Source organism: Myotis davidii, unplaced genomic scaffold, assembly GCF_000327345.1.
Source record: "Myotis davidii unplaced genomic scaffold, ASM32734v1 scaffold1063, whole genome shotgun sequence".
Lineage (NCBI taxonomy): Eukaryota > Metazoa > Chordata > Mammalia > Chiroptera > Vespertilionidae > Myotis > Myotis davidii.
In genome coordinates this window covers 456,501-480,983 of record NW_006296624.1, presented here as the reverse complement: position 1 = coordinate 480,983, position 24,483 = coordinate 456,501, and the positions used below count along the sequence as shown (strand labels likewise).

Sequence of the window (24,483 nt, the reverse complement as noted above, 5' to 3'; positions counted from 1 at the left end):
GCAAATAATTTGAGAGGAAAATTTTTTAAAGTAAACTATCACATTGTTATTGAGACAAAGTTGTCCCATCTACAATTTGCTTGGCTCTTTTCTATGAAAATGGAACAACTATTCAATTTTGTACAATTTTGAAAGCTTGTAAAGTTTTAAAGTTTTGATGATTTGCAAGAAATAATTGAAGCTATTTTTCTGGCAGTAACATACAAGCTCAGCACTCCCCACGCTGTTCTCTGGAACAGTGCTCTTCCAAACGCTGCCAGTCTGAGAGGTCTGGGTCTGTGGTCTCTGTGCTCTAGACACTCAGGAGTGTCCTGATTCATGTGAGCATGTAAAAACAGTTCTGAGATGTCTAGGAACAAAGAACACTTGAGTCTCTTTTTTTAAACTCAGTATTTTAAAAATATATTTGAGGAAAATAAAAAAAATCCATTGAGCTCATTTATTCTAGTATTAAATACCAGGAATAGGCATAGGATCCATTAAGTGCTCTCCAGCCCAGGCCCCTTCCTCAGACTGCAGGCTGCCTATTTATAACCTTAGCAAATATCTTAAGGCTTACAAGTTCAAAGCTAAGCTCTGCTTACACAGCCCCCCTGACTCCAACTAGATTTTTTGCCTCTTATTTTACAGATGCTTCAGACATGCCAGCCCCTTTTCTAAGGGCTTCATACATGGTCATTAATCGAATACCCCAAACCACTATGGTTTTTGTTGTTTTCACTATTATTAATTATTAGTATTATCACCCCCCTTTTAGAGATGAGGACAAGGAGACACAGAAAAGCTAAGCTAATACATGCAGAGTTCCCTCACAGCTGTAGGTCATTATTCAAATATCCCCTCCCCAGGACGTCTTCAGTGGCCACCCTGTCTACAGGTTCAGCTCCTCCCATCTCCTACTGCTACTTTATGTTTTCCTGTCCTTACTTAAATTCCTTCCTACTCAGCACTTACCACTGTCTATCTCACTTAATTTATCTATTGGCTTTCTTCTACACTGAAATGTAAGTTTCATGTTGGCAGGTATTTTTATCTGTTTTCTTCACTGAAAGAAAGTGAGTGCAACTTCAATGAATATTACTTAGAGTTGTACACTGGACCAGAACACTAGTGTACTGAAATGCATAATTTGGGAATCATTGGACTAGACCATCATAAAAAAATAAACTTAAAATCTTAGTGAAGATTATTCAAGTTTCTTTAATAACTTATTTCAGGGATGTATACATACTAGTGGTAAAAGGTTTTATAGTTATGTAACTTAAAAATTTCATAACCGCACGAAATTCAGAAACCCTATTCTACTTTTTTTACGATAACTTGGGCTTGTTCTCATTCACTGCCAGTACTACCAATAAGCACTAAAAGGTTCGTTTTTTCCAGGAGTTGAATTAATCAAGAAATAAATTTCTAAATAAATGACATATAAAGCAATCCTATATAATAAAAGCCTAATATGCAAATTGTCCCCTCGGCTGGGAGTTCAACTGCTCACTATGATGTGCTCTGACCACCAAGAGTTGGGGTGGAACATGGCGAGCATCAACATTGTGCTGCAACCCTTCGCCGGCTACCCAGGGGCAGGGTGACAGGATGGAGGTGCAGTGAGAATGTGGGGTGTCTGTTGAGCTCACTCTCACTTCCCCTGCTACCCTCCCCTAGGGCGCCAGGGCTCGTGCACCAGGGAAGCCCTTGAGCTCAGGTGCCAAGTGCCCACAAGAGCCCACCTTGCACCCGCATAGCACCTTCCAGGTGAGCTGGGCCTCAGCCACTGGGAATGCAGGAGCCAGCTGTGCTCACCGCATCTCCGCGTGGGGACTCCGGTGCCTGGACTCAGGCGGAGGGGGGTGCACGGGAGCCTGGGGCCAGGTGCTGGCCAGGGCCCAGAGGTCAGCTGGCACCTGCCCTTCCACACCAGACGCTCATGCTTTGATCGCTGGCCAAGCATAGGGACCACACCCATGCCCGAATTTCATGCACCGGGCCTCTAGTTATATAATAATTGTTCAATCTTGGAATCAGAGTTTATAGAGTAACAACTAGGTGCCAAACACTGTGCTAAGAATTGATTAAAATGCCATAATTTATATCTAGATTATACATCCTTGGAGCACACAAGGTTTAAAAATTTCAATGGTGTTACTTATTGGTAAAAATTACATTAGTTGTTCTTTCACATTCAATGTTCTTTTATTTTCTATGTCCAGTAACTAGTTTTCAATATTAAATTAAAACATTTAGTACACTATGATAAAAAGCCAGTCTACTGTAAATTTTTGATTCACTTAGTTACTCTGCTTATTTTCTAAGGTTACTTACAATTAGAAGTAATAAAAACAAATTTTGGAAGAAGTATTTATACAATCCATATATTTTATTGAGCCAATTTTATATTTTGTAATTTGAATTACTGAAATAGTATCATGTAATTTTATTTTCATATTAAATTTTATATTTTGAAAAACGAGTGTCCACACATGACCAAAATAACTAAATCACAAAAAAGTGTATATTTCAAAATTAAATTTCCTCACCAGCCTTGACGTCTGGGTCCTCAGTTCTCCTCTCCAGAGGCCATGATTATTCCAACCTCTAGGCTACCTTTCAGAGAACTATTTGTTCATATGTAATGTGCCAAACCTAACACATTATTTTTTTATATTTGACTAGGGGCTACTATAGCCTGTAGGTACAATGCCCATCTTTAAAATATATGTTTAATGAAGGGTGCATCAAACACACATTTTGTCCAAATGTTGAATTATAGGGAATAAAAGTCACTATTTGGCTGAAACTGAGACCAAAGGCAAATATAGTAACAAAAACAGGAACTTCTGGGATATAGGAATATATTTGATATTTTAAAAATTATTTCTATGATTTTAATATTACAATTTTTATAGGCTGCATTTTTAAAGTTTGATATTGTATTACAAAACAATAATTTCTCAGTTTTCATCACCCAGATATTTTAATGTGGCAAAGTTGACATTCCACTCTTTAGTCTTCCTACGAGACATAAAGAATTGACAAACAGAAGTTTTTTTTCAAGTCTTGCGGCCTAAATAAAATTATGTATGCTAGCTCATTAAATAATTCTATAACAATTAGATTTATGATATCATTTAATCTTCATCTTTCTACCAGTTTTACATTTTCTCAAAAACTAACTCAACACACTTTAATATTTTCCAATGTATTTCATAATATATGTTAGATATTATACATAATATTAGTATTCACAGGGAACTTAGATAAGTTTTATACCTGCAATAATAAATGGTGAGTGCAATGGCGGCAATAATAAATGTACTGTGTACATTTAAACGTCTGCTCACTGATGGAGTTTTAGAATATAACTGCCCCCCCCCCCACACACAACATATTATTTTCCCTTCAAATTACAAATAGAAACTTACTTGTATAAGAAAGGAAATCCTATGATGCTAACAGTAACTCTGCATGTCATGCTTTTTCATATCACTGGTGCTTTACACGGATTATGCATTGGTGATCTATGCAAGCACATGATCACAGATTAACCAAAAAAATCAAGGATGCCAGAATAGTGTTGAAGTAGGCATTTGGCTATTTAAATTTCCATATGCAGAGAATGAAGTCAAAGCCAAATAATTGATTTTGACTAAATACTCATACCAAAGACAAACTTCAGCACCTTCCTAATTCAGCATAAATGACATTATTATAGACTAGAGGCCTGGTGCACGAGATTTGTGCACTTGAGGGGGCGGGGTCCCTCAGCCTGGCCTGTGCCCTGTTGCAGTCCAGCAGCCCTCAGGGGATGTCCTACTGATGGCAGTCCAACATCCTAAATGCTGCAGCGGGAGAGGCTCCCACCACCGCCATTGCATTTGCCAGCCATGAGCCCGGCTTCTGGCTGAACGGCCCTCCTCTTGTGGGAGCACACTGACCACTAGGGGGCAGCTCCTACGTTGAGCATCTTCCCCCTGGTGGTCAGTGCACATCATAATGACTGGTTGTTCTAACGTTTGGTTGATTTGCTTATTAGCCTTTTATTATATAGGACTAGAGACCAGTGCACAAAATCCATGCATGGGGGTGGGGGAGTGACCCTCAGCCTGGCCTGCACCCTCTCCAATTTGACACCCTTCGGGGGATGTCTGACTGCCCTTGGCCCCCACCACCATAGCTTTGTCCGGAAGAAAGTCGGACGATCAGAAGGTGTCTGGTCTCCCAGTCTAATTAGCATATTACCCTTTTATTAGTATATATTATTTCAAACAATCTTAATTTTCTTTATTATTCGATAGTTCTCTGATTCCAAGCTGTTCTAGTTCCATAAAGTGTTAGTTCAAAATTGTACCAGCTCCATAGCCAGTACTCCCTGTTTGGTCTTTCAGATTGGTAATGAAAATATGTTTTAAATAACTTTTATAAGTTCAAAAATATCTAAAACATTAGAATGAAACAGAGTTTTTACCACATATAGTTTAGTCCCTGTAATCATAGTAAACCTGTAAATATACTGTGTATTGGGATACACTGACTTTTATCTTTTATCAAAATTTAAAGTACATGAACAATAATTTCCTATTTTCTAACTTGTAGACAATGAATATGTGTTTCTAAATAATTACTAGTTAGTATTTAAACTATACTATGTATGTAGTAAATAGCTTTATATTCAGTCTTTTATTTGAGATTGATTTTCAAATCCATCATTTTTTATTTGCTTTCTGTACATCTACAGTCACTCTATACACATAGAGATAATCTAACTGCCTATTGTACATTAAAATTCAATATTATAGTAATATTCATGATTACTTTAAATGCTTCATATTTAAAATAATTTACTGAAATGGTAGAATACATCTCATTACTTTACAATATAAATAAAAATGTGAGTATGTCTCCTGCTTTTATTAAAATGACCTGATTCTCATATACATATATTTAATAGAGTTGGAAAAAGTTTTAACTTTGAAAGCAGCCCAAGGAAGTTGTATTAAATCATGGGGATAAATACTTCAAATATGGCATATTTTCAAGAATGCACTGAGGACATTATCACTGAATATTAAACCTACTCAGTTTTCATATGGCTCTTATCTGTGGCTAATCAGCCAACCATCCAAAGCCCAATGCAAAGTGAACTGGGAAACTATAAATGAAAAAAAATAAAAATTTTTTTATGTGAAATACCCAGTATCTAAGGCAGAAATGATTCAGGGCTTACATTATCTAACAAATATTTCTTTACTTTCCCACACTCTAATTTTGGGATTCTGGCACAGCACTCTGAAGAATTTTATTTTTTTTTCTTATTGTAACTGGCTTATCTGACAGTCTGGCTGTGTTTGGCTGATGGTTGTCCACAGTAAGACTTTTCACACTTACTCAGCTAAACACTGAAAAACATGAAAATGATTTTCATCTTGTTTGTTTAACATATAAATTTTCTTCTCAAACCCCAGATACATTTTCAGATTTACTTCCTTTTCCTCAATGGTCTCCATCCTGTGTGTCTTATCTCTCAGCTATCTTGTGAAGCGTAGCAATAAAATAAAAGGGAACAAGAGAATTCTATCAAAAGAAAGCTCAGAAATAAGAGAAAATTTTCATTTGAAAACTATTAGAATGGTTGTGTGATAATACATTTATTTGTTCAGAAAGGTATTTTTGTATGCTTATTTTGGAAACATATTTCACAAATATATTTCAAATAAATTACATTTTGTTTCTATGAACATCTGTTTTAAGCTTTCTTGAAATGCCTGTTTGAATGGTTTTAGTCAAAATCATGATAGATCATGCTTCTCTACTGAGGATATTTGCATAGATTTTAGATCCTAAAAACAGATTTTATTTTACTGAAAAAAATCAATAAAATTATTTCTTTTGCTTCTGTATTAATGTAGTTTTCTACCAAAGGTATCCGTATTTACACTGAATTAATTTATAAGTCTTTCGTTTTTTAACCTTATTTCTTCATTTGTCCTCAAATTGTATTTATTTTCCTAAAGAATAATTTGTTAATAGAACACTCATTGCTAAGGTGACACCATGATTTATTCTAATTCTTTTTGGAGTGACACAGAAAGTGAGTTTATTGCCTTGCTTTTCTGTCACTATTTAAACTTTCTTGATTTTCTAGGTATAAATTAGAGGATCAGGTGAATTAGAGTATCTGAATCAAGTGAAAGAGGGAATTCTAGGAAAAATAATCCAAAATGACAACAATTTGATAAGTAAAGATAAAAATATTTACCACACCATTTTTAATTTCATGTGGCAATGCAACGATTATGTGCATTTTAAAAACTATTTTATTTGCCTAATTGTACTTTTTGTATATTTAATTGCTATTGATTTTCTTTAGTGTATCATTAAGTCAGAAAAATGTACAGCAATTACTATTTCAATGTGATTCCTATGTAACAAATATAATGAACTCAAACTAAAGTTCATTGGGATTAAGCTTTGTTCTAACAAAGTCCTAATGCAACTTAGAATATGCTTTTATGCAATTTATCAATATATGATCCTAACTACCTGTATCGAGAATTTTAGCATGCACGGAATCATTTTATTGCCATTATTTTTCCTTTATTTACCTAGAAGTCTTTCCATTTCCCCAAAGTTAAGAGTCAAATGATAAAAATATACAATTGTATTATTGTTTAGCATTCTATTATTTTATTATAGTGGTATTGTTTTCTTTCAGTTTTCTTTCCAGGAAATCAAATAAGAACACAGCTGACAGCTTTTTAAAGCTATAATGAAAAATAAAAAAGCTATAATGTTCAACATACGCATAGGTGATATTATTTTAGAGAAAATAGGCCCGGTCTCTTCCCATGATGGGATCCCACACAGCATAACTAGGAATGTGCTCTGTAGAAATTCATAAAACCTCTTTTTTTTACATGTGGAGGTTTCAATATGAAGATTAGGAACTTCTTTTTCTGATCGGTTGTCCACAAAACTCAGCTCATCCGTGTTAATGAGCATTGTTAGCCTTACCACTAATACAGTTCTCCGCAGATTTTCAGCGTATGTTTAACAGTGCTTAAATTCTGTTGCCCTTATAATTTTCTGCCACATGACTAATAAATGCACGTTTACTATCTAACAAAACACTCGAAGGCAGGGTGGAGGAAAATTTTTGTGTCTCAAAAAAAATAAAAAAGTGTGGCATGCAATCTTGTTAACCGTGTTTTCATAATCAACCTGAAGGCCACAGAAACGAAATTCTCAAGGTGTGCGGTAGGCAGGCCATGAACCGGTAGGAAGTGTCACATTAGGAAGGAAGCGCACACATTGTGCAGGTACCTTGAGGCAGCGATTGGACAGGAAGCGCCGCCTGGCCGGGTGGGATGGAGATGAGTCCCTGACGCTGAAGGCTGAGCAGATGTTGCTGCTGCTGGAGCTGTTGCATCTGGAGAAGCTGCTGCTGGAAGACAAGCTGCTGGGCTGCCAACTGCTGCTGCTGCTGCTGTTGCTGCTGCTGCTGCTGCTGCTGCCAGGACACCCAGCCCCGTCAACAGCACAGAACATGGTCGCACACAGGCCTCACACAGAGAAACGCACATCCTCTCACTACCCAGGAAGCTCTCACCAGCAGAATGCATGCAGGTTCTAGATTTTCAGTTGCCTTTCTTTCAAATGTTATGCAGCAGCAGCAGAGAACCAAAGAATTTGCATTAAGAGTCTGGGACAAGGGCTTGAGAAATATATAACAAAAGCTCAGACTTTTTTTTTTTTTTTATAATGGGCTTATTGCAGATGATAGTACATTTACTTTGGCTAAAAGAATAACAGTTTATAGAAACAGTCACGTTCAACAACACCCTCTCCCCCTCACCCCCCCAGTGGAATAACTTTGATCTGCAGAGGCCCATGAATGTGGTCTCTAGTGATCTATTAGTGAACTGGGATGTAACCTTCACAGGATAGGCCTGTGAGCTCTCTCTCTTCCTTCCTCTCCTCTCTTGTAGGGATATATTAAAGGCTGAATTATGTTCAAGGCCAAAAAAGTGCCCTTATTAGAAGGAAAAGTGTAACTTCCAACTTGGTGAGGCATGACAATACGAACCCTAGTTCTTTGGACTCGGGAGGGTATGGGAAGGAAGTCAAACTTCAGAGACAGACAAGCTGCTGCGGAAGGCCTTTCCTTTTAGTTTGGGGAAGAGAAACTTCTGATGCGCTCACTGGCAAACAGACTGCATAATGGAGCAAGTCATGTGGATTGCCCAAAGCCTCCAGAGAAATAAGGGAGCAATTTCTATTCTGTAGTTGATGGCTGTCTGAAATTCTATTCACAAATCCAAACAAAATCAAAGCCTCGGGAGGTCAAAACTGTTTCCTGGACGTTTGCATAATGGCAGCTTGAAGACAACGGCTCTGATACCTGCTGATCAATTTAACTGCTTCAACATGTTTTGTTTGTATTATGTTTATAGTTGATGCAGTTTGCTGACAAGTGCAAGCTAGGCCCGAGAAGCTTGCTTGTCAAATTGATTTATGAGCATATCAAACTGGAACTTTCTACTCGCCACTCCAAACCTACAGTAGCAGTTCATTAATCAGAGGCCTGTGACTTTGAAATCTGTGCTCAACCAGTTTCTCCCCGAGACCCCCCCAGCCCCCAACAATAGGTCAAATTTGCATGCATGTTCTCTGAGCGGCAGCCCTGAGAAAAAGACGGTGCCCTCACCAACTTAGATTCTCCGTAAACACGGGGGAATCGGTACTCTGTTCAGCGCGCTGCTTGCTCTCTGTACACTGATTCATTAGTGAACATTAGATGGCAGCAGCATTGGATTGGAACTCTCAAGTTCCAAGCGACGGAGAGAGGGCAGCAGGATCGTGCTGCGGTCACTGTTATTCAGCTCAGGGACAATGCCCGAGGACGCCTCTTTGACAGCAAAAGCCTCGTGACAGGAAGATCCGAGCCCACCCCGGCTGCACTATCTGTCCCAACCTCACACTCTTCTGCACCAAGGCCCGGGCCGGATCCTACCTCTTTCACTTGCTTTCCAGGATGTTGTTGCTGCTGCTGCTGCTGCTGCTGTTGCTGCTGCTGCTGTTGCTGCTGCTGTTGTTGCTGCTGTTGCTGCTGCTGCTGTTGCTGCTGCTGCTGCTGCTGTTGCTGCTGCTGCAAAAGCTGAAGATGTAACTGCTCTTGCTGTTTCTTGTAAAACTCTTGTAGTTGTTGCTGAATAAACCATTTTGACTTTAATAAATAAAGGCAAAAGTTTCACGTATTACAAATCTCCTACACTCTCCTAGACTGGCATACGGTAGTGTCCGTTAAGATTTGCCTCCCAAGGACAACAACAAAAATAGACCTTGGATTTAAGGAGACATCTGCATGCACATTTTTCCAAGGCAGCTCTGAAATTTTCCAATCCAGAATCCAAAAAGCCCTAAATAAAAGGGTATAGAAAATCTGTGTTCTAAAGGGCCAGAACCAAATGAATATCCTAAATTAAGACATTCGAAGTCCCAGTAGCATGTAAATATAGGTTATACTTGACCATTTGTACAACCCAAATACATAGCTATAGAGAATCGGGTTGTTCAGTTCTGATTGGGGAAAATGAAATCAGTCGATGTACAGAGGAATGTCAGACAGAGATAGAAGTGACTGGCTTGTGGTCACCATCATCTCCAGGCAACTCAATGACATCAAGTCCACTCTAGATATACTTAGGGGTCCGGTGAGGTACTTATTAGTTCTGTTACTTTTTTTTTAAAGATAAATGTTATGATTTTATGAGCTGGTGGTTTAACTGTTTAACTTTGTCCTGATAAGGAGATACTTCTGTTTCTAAACAAATAACATTTTTTTTTGGGGGGGGGCAGAATTGGGGTGTTACTTTCCCTATTGTAACAAAATAGCCAGTTCAAATTTCATACTTACACGCACTAAAAAGAGTGCTAAAGTTAGAGGAGTTTTAAAAGTAATAATTATCCAGGAATCTCTTTGTAGGTTTATTGGCAAGTCTACAAAGCAAATGTGCCTAAGCATTTGGATATTTAAATACTGCTTTATTCCATGATACAATTACACCTCTCTCTGCTCTTATTCTACACTTTAATGAATCTAAAAACAACAACAAGGGGTCTTTTCTTATGCAGCTCAGCAATTAAAGCACCACAGTTATGTTCAGATGCCTAGAAGTTGGTCCTTCAAATGAAGAATAAGTTCTCAAATGTGCCCGTGATGCAGTGCCATGAGGGCATGCCTCCCGTGCCAGGCGGGAACACCAAAGCAGGTAACCCACATTACCTGCTGCAGCATGACTGCCTGCTGCTGCTGGAGAAGCGCCTGGAGCTGCTGAGGAGACAGGACTTGCTGCTGAAGGATCTGCTGCATTTGCTGGGGGGTGATTACCTGGGGAGTCATCATGGCCACCGACACAGGCACCTAGACAGAGAGAAGAGAAAATGTGGTCACAACCCATGTCTGTGAACATATTTCACAGCCGTATGTCATCGCTAATAAATTCCTTAGTGACGATGGCCTATAATTTTATGTAATATTTCAAATATTATCTAATGTTTTAATAATAATATTAAAATACCACTGTTGTTACACACTAGCTTTCTAGACGCGTCATATTTCATCATGAAGATTCTATCTTCACGCTCCACACCTCTAATGTATTATACTAAGGTATTTGAGCTTTTACTAGTGTAGTTAAAAATAAACAGTTGTGATAAACAGTGTTCCCATTACTTCATAAAGGATCATCTAAGTCACAGAGCTAGAAATAGAACGCTTTTTGGAATGTTTTAAAGATATGATTAAGATAACAGAGATTAAACAATAGGAAATAATATGCCTATAAATATGTTATCAAAGCTAGTAAAAAGAATGTATGTAGAATGTGCTTACTCATAAAACATAATCACCATCTTCAAAATTTTATATATAAATAAAATATATAATAGTGCTAGAAAATACATATAATAACACATATTACTACATGAGTACATGTAGTAATTCATCTACTATATATATCTCACCAAATAATTCCATAGATCCTCTCAAAGAAGGCATCACAGCTTCATCTTTAAAAATTTTATCTCAAGCTAACTAAGCTTACACCAGGAAGTCTAGAAATCTAAAAATTACTGAAGGATTATTCATTAAACTGAAAAAAGTCTTTTGCTTAACATTTCCTTTCTACCATTTCCTTCTCAGTGGTCTGAGAATGAAAGAGTCAAAGAATAAAAGGAAATAAGGAGGCAGAGAAAGGAACAGGAGAAAGAGGAAGCAAGAAAAATACAGGGTAAGAAAAGCTAGAGAGACAGTCCTAGAGAAATACTAGTAGACAAAGGATGTGGAGAGAGAGGGGGAAAGGGTGGCAAGAGAGGTAACCAGGAAAACCTTGCATAAAAGCCTGAGGTACATGCTAAGTTTCTGAGGCAGTCACACCACTTGAAAGGCATCGCTTGTAGTACTAAGCAGCATGTCAACTTGCCAAATTTGCAAACTTTGGAAAAGCAATCACTTTCTTTCCTAGAAAAAACAATCCACTTTTGCTGTAAATAAGAGCAAGTATTTATACACATAATGCTTTAGAACAAATTCTTGGAACACCACGTGTCTTTGAAAACAGAAAAGGATTAACAGATATGGTTCACAATTTATTTTAATAGTCTTTTTTAATGCAACTCAATATTTTCAAGTCTGGCATTTTATGTTATAAAGAAAGGAGAAATTAATAATGAAAAAGAAATTAGAAGAAAAGAAATTCAGGGTAGATTAAGTGCTCTCTTAAGAAAAATATGTTCATATTTAATATGAAAAAGAGCTATGTCTTTCTGTTTCATTTGGTATCTAGAAATATGAATTAAGTAGATTTAATTTTGTGGAAGGAAAAGAATTACATTATAACAAAGAAATTCAAAAGTGATATTTTCAAAAATATTTCCGGATTTTTTAAAAAACACACTGACATATTAGAAGTTACTGTATTTTAATTTATCATAATACCAGAAATTAATTACATGCTGTAAAGATAATTTATCCAAATGGTAACCCATCTGTTTAGTTGTTTAAATACTTAATGGTCAGTTTACTTATCTGTTTGTTCTTTTATTAACAAATAGAATAGCTAAAACAAAACAGTTTGGAAAACAGGTATCTATGTACAAAAATGCCTTTTCTTTCCATAATCAGTTACCTTATACTGTATCCAAACAACAAAGAATCAACTGGAACAAGAGGCAGAGAAAGACAGGTATATTAAACTTTAAAAAGTCTGCCAATCTAGATAAATACATAGGTAAGTAGATGAATAGATATTACATAGCTGTAGGTAACTATATGCATATATATATGTGTATATATATATATATATATATATATTCTATAACATTTTTTATGTGATGAGAAACTTGCCATACTTCTCTCACCTAACAGCCTCTTATCACTTTTTAGCATATTGTTTTCACTTATCTACAACTAAAACTACTTTATGTATAACTGATAACAAATGCATTTTCTAAGAAAAGTTTTATGAATAAAGGTATGCACTTCAATTTTAGAGTCAGATCTCAGCTTATGCAGATTCTTATCCTATAGCTTGTTGCTGTTATGAGTGATCTAGTGTATAAACAAATTTAAGCAAGTTTTTTTTAATCTTTTCATTCTTCAGAGTTTATTTTTTCCCTTTTGCTATGAGTGGATAATCATTTTTTAAATATTAAATGGCGTGTATCGCCCTTGAAATTAAACTTTTAAATATAAAAATAAGCACTTCACTGCCACTCTAATATCATATGAATCACATGTAATGTGATGCTCAGAAAATTTTAAGCAGTTTTTGGCCTACCATCTGTGACACTGCCATCTAAAACTGACAATACATAGACATAAGATAGGTAGAAAGATAAGTCAAGTAACACACAACTAATTGAACATTCTACTTCTGTAAGATATGTGCAAAAACACAAATTAAAAATAATTACATATGTAAGAAAGCACAGGTGCACTTCTCAGGGATTTTTAACATTACAAATAAGCCAATAATATTGTCTCAAAATCCACATATATAAGCTCTCCCCAAACGAAATATTTGAGGCTAATAAAAATTTAAATTATTTTAATAAATAGAAAATTAGTTTTCCTACAAGTGTCAGTTATGGGTTAATGTAAACTGCTCAATGTACCTTGTTCGGAAATGAATGATTCTCAAAATGCAGAACTTCTCCATTTTTAAGTGATTTATTTTAAGTGACACATTTCCTTTATTCCTCCTTAATCACTTTTGTTACTGTCCCATTGCAATTTTTTGCTACTATAAGTTACTCTAGGAATTCACTAAAAAAAGATAAAGATTAACAAGTATTATGCTACTTATCAATGCATAAAAAGCTAAATCAGTATCAGATTTGAAGGTCTATGGATAACTTTCTAATATGTATATATATATACACACACACATTAGCAACGTGGGTATTAAGCATAAGGAAATATTTCCCACTAGGTATGTAATTTTGTTAATGCAAATGTTCTTATGAGGAACCACAATTTAGATGTGTGATAGAGGAAGGGAGGAAGAAGTTACCTCAGATATCTTCTGGTGAGAAATTAAATAAAAGTTTGGTTGGGTTTAAGAAAACATGATATATTATGCAGCTACCAAATGAAATCAGAAAGAATAATTTACTTAAATGGATGTCCTAGAAGAAACTTATTCTATCAATTAAAATCTCTTTCAGAGTGAAGAAAGAAAAAACAGTCAATTTTGGTTGGTAGAGAATTTTTTTCTCTCTTGGTATTTGCAATACTGACAGATCTAAAAAGTCCCTATAGTGATACATCAAGTAAGGGTTTAATTTACCCTATTTATTTTCTCATTAGATGAATTAAGCATAAACCAGATGTGTTGCTCTGGGCACCAAGAAGTACGAGGTACATGAACATAAAGATAGGGTTATATATTCTGAAATGAGAGAAGAAACATTCTGAAACTTGAAATCAGTCGAAATAGTAAAAGTCAATAGCATTTAGACATTATCTTAGAGTAGGTAGGAAATGCCTTTAGATTTTAAGAAATGCATTATAAATGTGTTTACATTAAGCTTTTAAGTGTACCTCATTGAAAGGGCCAAAAAGTTCTTAAGAAACAATTCAACGATCACACCTACCCTCAAATGAATCTAAATAGTTCTTTTAAGAGTTATGAAAATGGACCGACATTTTTATTTGCTATAGTAAGTGCATTTCTATTTACAATCTAGTTCAGCTGAAGTATTTCTGAATGTCTTGGATTTACATATTAAGCATGTCACTTAATTAAACATCCCAATTATGTAATTGGAAAGGTTCTTAGTGTAGCATTAGTCCAATTCTTTCTTCACTAAGTGTGAGCTGGGAAAGCAATCGCACCTTGTAGATGAGATTTACAGTGAAAAGCACTATATCCTTGCTAACAGGGGCTGCCCACTACTGGCTCATAGACTTTTTTTTTTCTATTCTTAAAATTTAAAGACAAAGAAAGTCCTGACCATCAGGGTCTGTTACTTAAAAACAAAAAGCATATAACTCTGCTACAATTAACTACAGTATAATAACTACAAAACACATTTTCATGTTACAATACCTGTTCCTGTTTTAACAGACTATTGATAGGAAGTATTCAATTGTACATTCCTTGATATTTTTTTCTGTTCACTTCTTTTCTCTCTACACTATCTGAATCTATAGTTTATTTTAACATATGAAACTATTATACAGCATTGCCAGCCTGGGTCCAAATTCAAGCCCCGGTTACCTGTAAAATGCCTACCATAATAATAGCTTTCAAAAGCTTCCTGGTTTTATAGTGTTAGAAAGAACTGACAATGAATTGAGTGGTATTTGGAAGCTTTTCATCAAGTACTGAACAGTAGTATTTAAAGAGATCTAAGATGGACAGTGCATATTGCTTTTTAATGCAATCTTTTAGCAGCAGGGAAATACTGTGACAAGAACAACAGAAAGAACAGCGCAGTGCAATAATACACACAGAATCCTTTTAATCATGAATCATCACTTCTCAGTATGTACTATAGTTTAAGACATTAGTTTTCATTTAGCACCCATTCTGTTATTTTGACAAAACAGGGTGTATTCTCTTTTGGAAAGTAGAGTTTGTACAACTTTACCATTCTCTTACTCACACACAACATTGTCAGAGGAGTATAGTTTTTTCTTTGTACTATGGGTGAAAATGAGGCTGCTCATATAGGCATGTCATTGTAGAGATTGCGGAGAGGTGATATATAATATGCTACACCATATGTTTCAAAGGCCCAAAATGCAACTTCTAATCTCATTCTGGCTAATCAAGCTGCTCAGATTATTTTACATACATTTTTGGTTGAGGCCTTGACATGCCCTTGTTTTTCTTTCTTCTCAAAGCTAAAGTTCCTCTCTTTGATTAGCTGAAACATTTGCATGGTCACTACACATTTTTCATTTTATAAATCATTATGCATTAGCAGTCTTGATCGCCTAGCTTGACTAATCCTGACGAACTGAAATCACAGCTGAAGGTCAAACTCCATCCCACTGCACATTCATATTCAAACAAATCCGCACCATTGTTCATTAGGCTCCTAAAATCATTGGAAATAAGTTACTGAATATCTTACACTTATTTCTCATTCTTTCCAAACTTAACCTCCAGAACATTAATGCTTAAAGGATGATAAGAACAGAATACACACAAAATCAGGAACACTTTGCAACTGGAGTGCCTGGTTTTATTTTAAGTTGTAAAAACTAGAATGGAATCAATAATTACACAAAATTAGAACACTTGAGTGCTTAACCAATTTGAGCAGGACTTGTACTGTAAAAATAGGTATATTTATATATGAAAATGGTGTCATTTATTTATGTTGAACTTAATATGTTGATAAAACTAGTGGAATTAAGATCTTGCTCAAAATTACTGAGAAATTAGTTTCCCGGGACTGTGCTCTCAATTAATCCTGTTTATTGGTCTACATTCATAAATATTTCCTTTTATAACTTAAAATAAATTTTAATACACCAGATGCAAAACAAAACAATTGTGATTTTGATGAAGCTCACAAAATTAGCCCAAATAATATTAATTTCAACAAAAAGCAAGCTGTCCTGATAAAAGACAACTCTCTAAGAAAGCAAAAATAAATATAAGAAGGAGATCCTTTCATGCTTTCATAGGCGCTCTCATAGATTGATGGATGATAATCATCTTAATTTCACTGCTCTCCAAAACAAAGAGCCAGAAAAGGCAGCAAAAGACACTAGACCATTCATTCCAGGACCTGCACAATGCTAATTCCAACATTTAGCTGCATGGTTTTCTGCTTGATGTATCAGAGCTCAAAAGATGAAAGCAGAGAAGTAATTGCTCTCCTGGTTCTTATTCTTCGCTGACAACCCATAAATTTAATTTTACACACACATTCATTTACATTTTCAAGTATATGACATGATAATTGCCGGAATATAACACCTCCATTCCTGTAGATACAGCAACTCGGTGATTGACAAGTGTGGTGAATAGAGAGGAATGGTGGTTGAATTGCAGAATTTTTTTTCTTCTGAAAATTACACTTAGAAGGGCCAACGGTAATAAGCATTTATGAAACAGTCTCACCATAAACATCTGCACATAATATGAACGGTAGAACCTCAGTTATTAGTCTCTCAGCTTTTTGCGCTTTCACACTGAACTCTACTACTGAAATAGTAAAATTATCAACAGTGGATCTACTGAAACATAAATGTATGTAACAGTCTTTCCCCAATATTTGCTGTAGCTCTTGGTTGGGATGCTTTTCAGTCAGTTGTGACATTGCAAAGCAATAAAATATTTAGCCTCTTTGAAGGTATTTAGTTATATTTAAAAAAAACTTACTTAATTCAGTATTTTTTCATTCAAATGTACATTCTTTCTGGATCTCACAAAGGGAAGATACTTTTCTGTGGGGAAAAGTAGTTACTAATTATTTTGAAGTGTTTCTTGACAAAAACAGAATAGCCTTCCAAAATCTCTTGTAGCTGGGTACACTGATTTGGCCTTCGAGTTCACCAAAGAGAAGGCTACAAACGGTCTTGCTTTTCTTTGGCTCCAAAGTTCAAGGGTGGCGCAAAGCCCTCTAAATTGTGTCCTGATGAGAAAACATCACCAACTTCTCAGAAGCATTTGAGAAAGTCAAGATGCTCTCACTGCACGTGGAGTTGCTGATGAGGCCGAAAGGGGCCGACTCCAGTGGAAGGAGGCAAGAAAAGGGAAAACGGAGGGAGATTTACTGAGAGTGGTATAGAATGGCACAGCAATCCTCGTTTGTGAATGCTCTGATTAATTTCTACGTGGCAAAGATGAGTTCATGTCCCCAGGTTGTGGGTTGCTTAACGTTAACTTTTAGAATAAACAACAGAACATACGTGTCTTGATGAAAGAACCATAATATTCTAAGCTGCGCTTTTTGCCTCATATTGCACACAAGCTGTATGTCTACCCACAGAATTAGAAAAAAATATTTTAAAATACCTGCTTCTAAAGATTCTTTATAGGTCTCCAAAAGATATTACTAATCAATTTTTAAGATAAAGAATACGCAAGCATCTGTAAAATGTGTTAGCGAAGCAAATTCTTCTATCCGTGTGCTGCCCAGATCACTTGTAACCCATCAGCTAAAGAAATAGTGCACAAAAATTGACACCCAAACTTCCAGCACAATGTACAAAAGAGAAAACTGTTTAGAATGTAGTTAATAAACACTTAATGAGAACTGTCAAAGCAAAACCTCAAAAAGATCTATGGAGAATGTCATCAAAATTTAAAGCAAAACTTTACATTTTAACTCACAACTTCAAATAGTAACAGTAGGTGAAAGAGTTGTGCCCAGGATTCATCCTCAGAACAATCTAGCTACGTGACTTGGTTCATAAAACACAGCCCTTTTTCCTCTCATACCTAAAAACATTTCCCTCTAACTTTTATTTAAGAAATATGAAAGTACAAGGCAGATATCAAATCATATTATTATGAAATGCAATTTTTTTGTGAAAGCAAAGGAATTTCATCCATGAATAGCTTAAACCTGACGTATTCTACAGCATTTAGGTTCTAGCACTACCCTGAGCTCTATTTATATCTTATACCTCTATTTAATTTCACATGATGAGATATCATACTATTGTAAATTATGTTGGATAGAGTACTATTTTTTCCGTAGTTTCACCTATTTTGTTTAATAACTGACTTTCCATAAGACTAGAAGGCTGTATTTAAGATATAGCTTTGCTCATCCTGTCTCAATAGACTTCCACGATTACTTTTTTACCAACTGGTCTCGATGAAAGGTTTCTAACATTCCAGGTAATGGGAAGTCCATTAGGTCAGGCTCTGCATAGCATGACATGCAGTAAATTACAAGTGCTTCAAGCAGCTCAGTGAATTACAGTTCATCACTTGGAAAGGTTTCCCCACTACAATACCACAGATATCAGATCTGGCAGTTAGGATCCAATTAACACCTTGGTCACAATAATCAGATTGCATGTGTTCGGACTTGTGTAATTCCTTTATTGCTTCCATGCATCTTGTGTCAGCAGGTAAATCTGTTGCTGTTATTTCAAAACTTGAAAATCAGTATTTCACTTGCCTTTGGGTTACATTTCAAGTTCTTTTGCAGTGCAGCGATTCACTCCCTTGTTTCCTCAATGTAGATGACTTGTCCCCTAGATATTAAAGCTTGAGAGCTGGTTGTTTGGGTGGTTTTGTTTTGCACTCTTATCATGTCATTATATGTCTAGAAATAAATGGCTAATGATTCTTACTAAGCACATATATCAGACTCAGTTTTCTTTAATGTGATCATGGAGAATCTTGCATAACAACCCTGTACACCATAAATGACAATGCAATGACATTTACATGTGCATTGTCATACAAAATTATCTGTTGCTACACTGAATATAATACTATGATTGAATGAAATAACACACTCTGGTTTGCTGATGTCATTTTTCTAGCCATGGCCAGTTATTTGGAAGAGATCCTTCATGGAAATACTAATAAGGAGAGAATGTTATTCTCATATTTGGTACTTTTGGCCAGTACTTTGATAGCTAGCTTATAGCTAATTGAATAGAAATCTAAAAAGAAAAATTTGACCCAAAGGATGATACTGTTTCTTTTAAAAAGTGGATATACAAATTTCACTACTGTAATTTTTAAACCACAATGGCCTAATAAATTTTCATAAATAAAAAATCCTAATAAAATTCCCTGACATAATATCACATACATTTATCATGGAAGTTTATCTGCTATAAATTACTGTTTCTTTATTCTCTTTTATATTATTCCTAATACAGATTTAAGCTCCTAGATTCAGAACACATGTTCCAATTTCAATATAATCTGTAACAGTACCATGACAAACAATTAAAAAAAAACTACTTAAAAGGTGTGTTCAAATGATTACTCTTTATAGATGAAATATAAGTGACAATACTGGACCTACTGATTGAAAAAAAGGCCCTAATTTGGTTTTACACAGATAACTATTTAATGACTAGTGAAGATAATACAACTAGCATTTACAGTTTCTTTTCACAAGTGGCCACTTCTTTTTTATAAAATTCTACCACACCAAAGGGTCAACCAGATAATGCAAATATACACAAATATTTCTTTTTATGAATGATGATAAAACAATACTAATGAAGATGTAGATAGGAACAAAAAGCCTGGTTGCAGTGTCAGAGTTTAAAACTAAAAAAATTCACCTTAGCTGGAGAATTATTTTGTTCAGTGGTTAGAGCATTAGCCCTCCTCTCACACCAATGTTTCTCTGTCTCTTCCCACTCCCTTTCACTCTCTAAAAATCAATGGAAAAATGATATCCTCGGGTGAGAATTAACAACAACAAAAAAAACTAGATTCAAATTGAATATTGGATCTCTCACTTGTCATTTCGGTTAAGCTACTTAATAGAGGTAAGAACCTCCATTTCATTCAGTTATTCTGAGGACTAACTGTGACACTGCTTGTTAGTACATAACACAGTAGCCACTCAAATAATCGTCCTCCCCTCTTCTCTCTTTGCCCAGATAACGTTCTCCTTCAAGAGACTTCATTATGCATAACAAATTTCCTCAGTTTATACAACTGGAATGTGAAGAGAGACAATCCTACATGTAGTCTCTATTCAGACTTAAACTCTAAAAACATTAAAAAGTTTGGGGCTCTCATAATATATATTGAATCATCAGGGGTTTATATCACAAAGGAAAAAATAAAGCAAAATTATACACAGTATAGTATCCGTTAATAATGTTCTATGAGTGCATTTATGCATTCTACTACTTATTCAAAAGGAATATTCCAGTATGAGCTACAGATTTTGTTCATTGTGCTGCAGGTAAACTTTGTCTGAGAAAATGCATCTTTGTTGTATTCCAGCCCAGTCCCACGGTAGCCTAAGCCCAGTAAGGCTATCTTGCAGTAAGCTCTACTGGTCCCTATTATTTAGTTTCTAAATGTTTGGTTTCTTACTCTTGCTCATAAGATTCCTGTGTGTTAGGTTCCATTCTGTGTCTTTAGTTTGTCTTTACTAGTAATCCAGTCTTTTTTATTATTATTAAATCTAGGTTTTATCTTCCTCCAACTTGCGCTCCAGGTTCTAACCATAGTTTTAACTTGTTATATAACTTCTTGAAAAATAAATCCCCCTGTGGCCCTTCAGTCATCTGACCAATCGGCTAAGCTCTGATGGTGGAGAAGAAGGCAAGTGAATGCAGTTAGGGTTCAATGTGGCAAGTGTCACTATAGAAGAATGCACAGAAGAAACAGGACATATACTCGCATGGCATTATGAGGGAAGGCTTTCAAGAGGAGGCAATGTTTAAGTTGAGTTTTAATAAATACGAATGAAGACCTTCAAAAGTCTTCTCTAGGCAGAAGTGAGGCGTGCTAAAAGCAGCAGATCATTCCTTATGACTGGTCTGGAGTACATGTAACACAAGTAGCTAGGAGTCAGGCCGTGAGAAGGCCATGCCTAATACATTTAGAAGTTAAACATTTCTTCTATGAGCATTGCTTGAGTAGTGGGTACGAAAACATGAGGATCCCAGTGATTTTAAGAAAAGTGATATTACCAGATTTACATTTTAGGAACATCTGTGTCAACAATGCTAGGTAGGAGGTGGTGTGGACAGTTTAGGTACTTGAGTGGGATATAGAGGAAAAGAGTTGGGGGATGTCAAGGAATTAGAACATTCAGGACATGATTGATTATATGTAGAAACTGTGACAGAAAAGGAGTAATACAGATGACTCAACGGTCCCTAAGCAGATGATGGTCTCATTTATTAAAGTAAAGAGAAAAAAGAAGACTGGTTTTGAGTAGAAGGTAAGAAATTCAATGTTGGACACACTGAGTTTAAGGGTCCTGTGATATCACTAAGCAGCAATGTCCACTAGGCTGTTATATATGTACTTCTTGAAGCAGAGAGTGATGGACTCAGATTTAGGCCTGGGGGTCATTAGCATATCCATGGTAGTTGAAGTAATAGTGTGAATGAAGTAACCCCTGTTTCTGTATAAAGTTTGGAGAATGAGAACAAAAGGCTGAGTACAGAAATCTGGAAAGTTAATTTCCTACCCAAATATTTATGAAATACCCATAATACCCACTTCCATAATATGAAAGTCACTGTGTCATGTTTTGATGACATAGTGGTGAACCAGTAAAATCAACCTTCCTCCTCTCTTCCTCCTTTGTTCTTTCCTCTTATTTTTCTGCCCTCCTTTGCTTCCATCAACAAATGTTCATTAGCCACCTACTATAGGCCAGACACATATTAAGTGAGAAGGATATTACAGAAACAAGACATAAATGAACCCTGTATTTGCAAAGTTTATATGTTAATGGGAGGAAATAAATTACATCAGTAAACTGATGACATACATAAAATAATTATAAATGTTGATATATTTTAAAAGGAAAAAAAAGAATATTTAAACAATGAATAGTGAGGAAGATCATCTTAGATTTATAGGGTTAGGGAAGATCTCTCTGAGATGTACCCTTTAAGCGAAGACCTGATGGATGAGGAGGAGCCACATATTGATAGGATCACAGAGGGTTGAAACTAAGGGAGAAAAAGCTCACAGGAACTTGAACTTGACCTGAACTTGACCTACAAGGGAGTGAGTGAGAGGTGAGGCTGCAGAGTTCAGCAAGGGCCCAATGTAGCCTCTGTTTACACCTTCATAGAACAGACAGCAAATCATTAACTATGCGACTAATTACTTAGCTGGCAATCATGGAAAGTGATGTAACGGGGAAAGCAAAGAGGAGAGCACTGTCGCGTGAGGGCACACAGAGGAATCAGGTCCGAAAAGGGTATTAAAAGTCCCTGTTTGAGAAGTCTCCTGGCAAACCAGGGAACGGTACCATAAAACCAAGAAAAGAGAGTGTTCAGCATGCGGCCATTTGTGTAAAAGACACACATTGCTTGAATCTGAACAAAGAAAGTACCTTTAGGAGGATATCCAAAAAAAACTGATAATATTGGTTGTCTCTGGGGAAGGGAACTGTCTATGGGACAGGGGCAGACAGAACACTTTTTGCTTTTCATAGTTTTTGAATTTTAAAGTAGGTAAATATATTATTAATTAAAAAAATTTAAGTGCAGCTCTAGGGCACATTAAGATTATAAATAATTCAGTTTTTAAAGGAAATATTTTCTAAGATTATTGGCTTCAAAGTGTCAATTAAATGCAAAATTCATAATGTTAAATATTTCCCACCATTTTAAATTACTATTTAAAAAAAAATCCTCTAGCCCGGGCTGGTGTGTGTCAGTTGGTAGGAGCAGCTTAATGTGCATGGGAAGATCTCTGTTTGATTCCCAGTCAGGGCATATATCCAGGTTGTGGGTTGGATCCCCTGTTGGGGCACATGTGGGAGGCAACTGACAACCGATCAATGTTTCCCTCTCACCTCAATGTTTCCCTCTCTCTCTTTTAAAACAAATTTCTAAAAATCCTCTCAGCCAGCAGTTCTCAACCTGTGGGTCACGACCCATTTGGCAGTCGAACAACCCTTTCACAGGGGTCGCCTAAGACCATCCTGCATATCAGATATTTACATTACGATTCATAACAGTAGCAACATGACAGTTATGAAGTAGCAACGAAAATAATTTCATGGTTGGGTCACAACATGAGGAACTGTATTTAAAGGGCTAGAAGGTTGAGAACCACTGTGCAAATCCACTAACATAATAAATAATACAAAGTAACTTAGATGTGACTCTAATGCCATGGTAATGTCTAAAATATTTTATTAGGCTAATGAGATTTACCGGTAAAATGCCAAAGTGGGTATCAAGTCCTGCATTCCATCACTTAACAGTACCACTATTTTAGAGTCATTTCCTGACTTCCATCACATTTCCCTCAAAGAGTACCACTGCATCTGCAACATTCGTCACCTTCCATTGAACACTGTTTCTGAATCTGTTGATCAGAGATTTGCCGAAAACGTTACTAAACTGCATAATTCACTCATTTACTCCCTGAAGAAGACAATTTCTTTGTTTGTTTAATCCTCACCTGAGGATATTTTTCCATTGAATTTTAGAGAGAGTGGAAGAGAGAGGGAAAGACAGAGGGAAGGAAATATCAATGTGATAGAAATACATCGATTGGTTGCCTCCTGCACATGCCCCAACCAGGGCCTGGGCTGGGAGGAGCTTGCAACCGAAGTATGTACCCTTGATCAGAATTGAATTCAGGACCAATTCGTCACCTTCCATTGAACACTGTTTCTGAATATATTGATCAGAGATTTGCCCAAACCGTTACTAAACTTCATAATTCACTCATTTCCTCCCTGAAGAAGACAATTTCTTTGTTTAATCCTCACCTGAGGATATTTTTCCATTGAATTTTAGAGAGAGTGGAAGAGAGAGGGAAAGACAGAGGGAAGGAAATATCAATGTGATAGAAATACATCGATTGGTTGCCTCCTGCACATGCCCCACCAGGGCCTGGGCTGGGGAGGAGCCTGCAACCGAATGTACTCTTGATCAGAATCGAATTCAGGACCATTTGGTCTGCACGCCAATGCTCCATCCACTGAGCCAAGCCAGCTAGAGCAACAAGTTCTTTTCCAACATGTACTTCACAAAACTTCTGAGGTTACAGATTTACCTCTCCTGAACTATTGGATCCTAGACATGCATCTACAGCAGATGATGTGAAAAGGTTCAGTCCTGTACACCAGCAATCAGAATATATGAAGTGTTAGGACACTAGATAGCCTTCCCCTTAGAGAAGTGAGCATGCAGATCCTCTCCAGTCTCAGACTCTTTCAGATAAAATCCAAAGGCCAATGTCTGTCCTTCCATTTTTGCCAAGTGACATTTGGAGGGGAAAACAAAACACACACAAAACACACAACATGCTGGTTTGAAATCCT

General features: G+C 36.2%; 1 protein-coding gene across 1 annotated transcript in view; it reads right to left on the bottom strand.

The window, feature by feature from the left end:
* The window catches only part of FOXP2 (forkhead box P2), a 506,406-nt gene that overhangs the window by 57,217 nt on the left and 424,706 nt on the right, over positions 1-24,483 (bottom strand). Inside the window, exons 5-7 of the mRNA XM_015569384.1 lie at positions 10,280-10,417; positions 9,017-9,202; positions 7,318-7,504 (exon numbers count right to left, since the gene is read on the bottom strand). Of these exons, the coding sequence (XP_015424870.1) occupies positions 7,318-7,504; positions 9,017-9,202; positions 10,280-10,417 (511 nt within the window). The remainder of the gene's footprint in view (positions 1-7,317; positions 7,505-9,016; positions 9,203-10,279; positions 10,418-24,483) is intronic.